At 38.8% G+C, this 2,557-nt stretch overlaps 1 protein-coding gene across 1 annotated transcript in view; it reads left to right on the forward strand.

The window, feature by feature from the left end:
• The window catches only part of GGNBP2 (gametogenetin binding protein 2), a 28,695-nt gene extending 27,300 nt beyond the window's left edge, over positions 1-1,395 (forward strand). The window contains exon 13 of the mRNA XM_018567001.1: positions 753-1,395. Coding sequence (XP_018422503.1) covers positions 753-956 — 204 coding nt within the window. The 3' untranslated portion in view covers positions 957-1,395. The remainder of the gene's footprint in view (positions 1-752) is intronic.
• The last annotated feature ends 1,162 nt before the right edge of the window (positions 1,396-2,557 follow it).

The following is a 2,557-nucleotide window of genomic DNA, read 5'->3' on the forward strand; positions in this document are numbered from 1 at the left end:
CTTACAGAGAGAGGTGACCGTCAGTACCTGTCCAGGGAGAGCTAGAGGTACAGAGAGGTGAGGGGGCGGGCACAACTGGCTGTAGAGAGGCAGAGCCAGCTGTCAAGTCAGCCAGCCGAGTGGGTCCCGACGACCATCTTGAAAAAACCTTTCCGAGCTGAAGCAAAGTTGTAGCCTGCAATGTGTAAAGCCAAAAAAAAGCAGGAAGAGGGATCAGCAGATTGAAGAAGAGGGGTACTAAAGTGCCGCTGACCACCAATGAGTGTGAAATTGAAGGTAAATGTAAGCAAACCCATTTTTTTCCCTCCCTTTCTATATAGTAAATACAAAAATTCACTGGCAACTAATACCATCTAAAGAAATGATATAAAATGAATTTGAGTACAGTGTTGCACAGTAATTGTTTGTCAGACTATTACAAACTATTATTATTAGAGCTTATCCAGTTGAGTAGAGGAAACTTCTTAAGATGACAGTCATCAGGCACATCACATCATCTATGCAATGCTGGAACATGTGATTGGCCAAATCCTGTTGCAATGCTAGTTCTGGGATGTAAGGGATGCGTCCTCTGTTTAGATGTTGTATTCTAGTTGAAAGTGTGACACTTCTGAGTTGTTGCCATATTTGCAGCACTTCAGTTTTTCTAGTTTTACCACTTCTACACCAGTTAGGACACATCGGTAGACAGGGTTTATATGGTGAAACACACCTGGAGATGTTTAACCAGATCCTGTATTTGTGTTTTTCAGGATGAATCAGAATGCACTTCAGAAGAGGAAGACGGCCTATCTCAAGATGAAATCCAGGCCTTTATGGCAAACAACCGGTCCTTTTACAGTAACCGGCAGCAGTTTAGACAGTATCTGAAGGAAAAGTTTAATAAGTACTGTCTCCTACATGATCACCAGAATCCTGTTTGTAGTAGCTGGTTAGCAACAGCTGGAGCAAATTAAACACAATAAACAAATTCTGACTTTCATTGAAATAATCAGAATGATTACCGCACTGTTTTCTGTCTTACAAAATTTTCTGATTTGGTCTCTTGAATTTTTACCAGATTTTTTTTTTTCCTTGTTAATTTTATTTTCTCAAGGGAAGAGGTTCAAAGCACATTTTTGTTGATTTCTGGGTTATAATTTCTTATAATGAGAGTAACACCCCCGCACCTTTTTTCCCTTTTTTTTTTTTTCTGCTTTTCGATTGTTTCAACGTTCACATGTGCACACAACCTTTAGCGTCAAATGTTGTAATTATAATTTTGTACAAAATGGTAACAAACCAAATATAGGATTTAACAAAATTTAGACATCCACTTGCTAAATGTTTTGGATGTGATAATGTAAAAGCGCAATGTGCAGAATTGAAAATAAAGAATATTTATTAATATGCTTGGCAAGAGTTGACTTGCAATTTCTGTATTCCAGAATCCAAAGAAGACCTATGTTAAGACAATGTTACCATGTACAAACTGGAAAAATATGTATTGGTCATATTTCCAGTATAAAGCCCACCCAGGCAATATTTATTGCTCATGCCACAACTGCTAGTGATTTAGTAGATGGGAGCAGCAATTGATTGCTAAACAGAATGAAGAAATTACTCCATTTGGTTTAACCTACAGGTAGCATGTAGTAGCCATTAGTGATATTCTTGATGCATTGTGCAATTAATTGCTACTATATGTTGCTTGTGTAGCCTACACTATACGTAGTCCTCTGTTCAACAGTTGGTCCCCACTCATATAATGAATAATTGTCATTTTACATAGTTGCGGTTGAGCCGCTAAACTTGCCTATGCAGCTCAGGTCTTAAAGAATACTTGCTTAATCTTTTATAACCAAGTGTTTTTATTAAGGTTTATAAATACACAGAGGACTAACAAAAGAAAAAAAAATACGATCTAAAATTGTAACAAATATTAGTGTCGGGGATGAGGTCCTGCAGATACCTACTACAGCAATGTATCTTAAAGGTCTGAGCAACAGATTTCAGTAGAAGGTCAGTTGCAGTCTCCATAAGATTCCAGAGCACAAAGGGTTAAGGGAGACAGATCGAGATTTAAAAGCAACTGGGTATATTCAGAACAATTTCTTCAAGCTTGTGTGAGGAGGGCTCACTGTGACATCATATACCCAATGTTGCCTCAAAGGGAGGAAAAAAGTGGGGGGTATATATGAGAACTAGTTGGCAGCAAAAATTTGTGGAATGTGAAAAAGAGGGGAAGAAAGAAATGGTGGGCAAGAGAAATGCAAATAAAGCTGAGAGCGAGGATAAAGTAAAACAGAAGGCAGAGAAAATAGAATGGGATGTGGAACCAACAAAAGGGTCCTCATTGTTGTCAGGGGGGCAGAGGTAGTACACGTAAAGAGGGAAGTTACAATGTTGAAGTACTGGCAGTCAAAAACACTATCCTAAGACAAGCGCCCTTTTATCCATCAACATCCATAACGAAAGCATATGCAGGAGTGGCCAAAGAGAATACATCCAGACCAAGCGCAGACATAAGACATTATGTCCCTATCACTGGCTACAAGTTCTCCATGGTTGCTATGTG

This window comes from Nanorana parkeri, unplaced genomic scaffold, assembly GCF_000935625.1.
Source record: "Nanorana parkeri isolate BGI_ZX_2015 unplaced genomic scaffold, ASM93562v1 scaffold996, whole genome shotgun sequence".
Taxonomy (NCBI): domain Eukaryota; kingdom Metazoa; phylum Chordata; class Amphibia; order Anura; family Dicroglossidae; genus Nanorana; species Nanorana parkeri.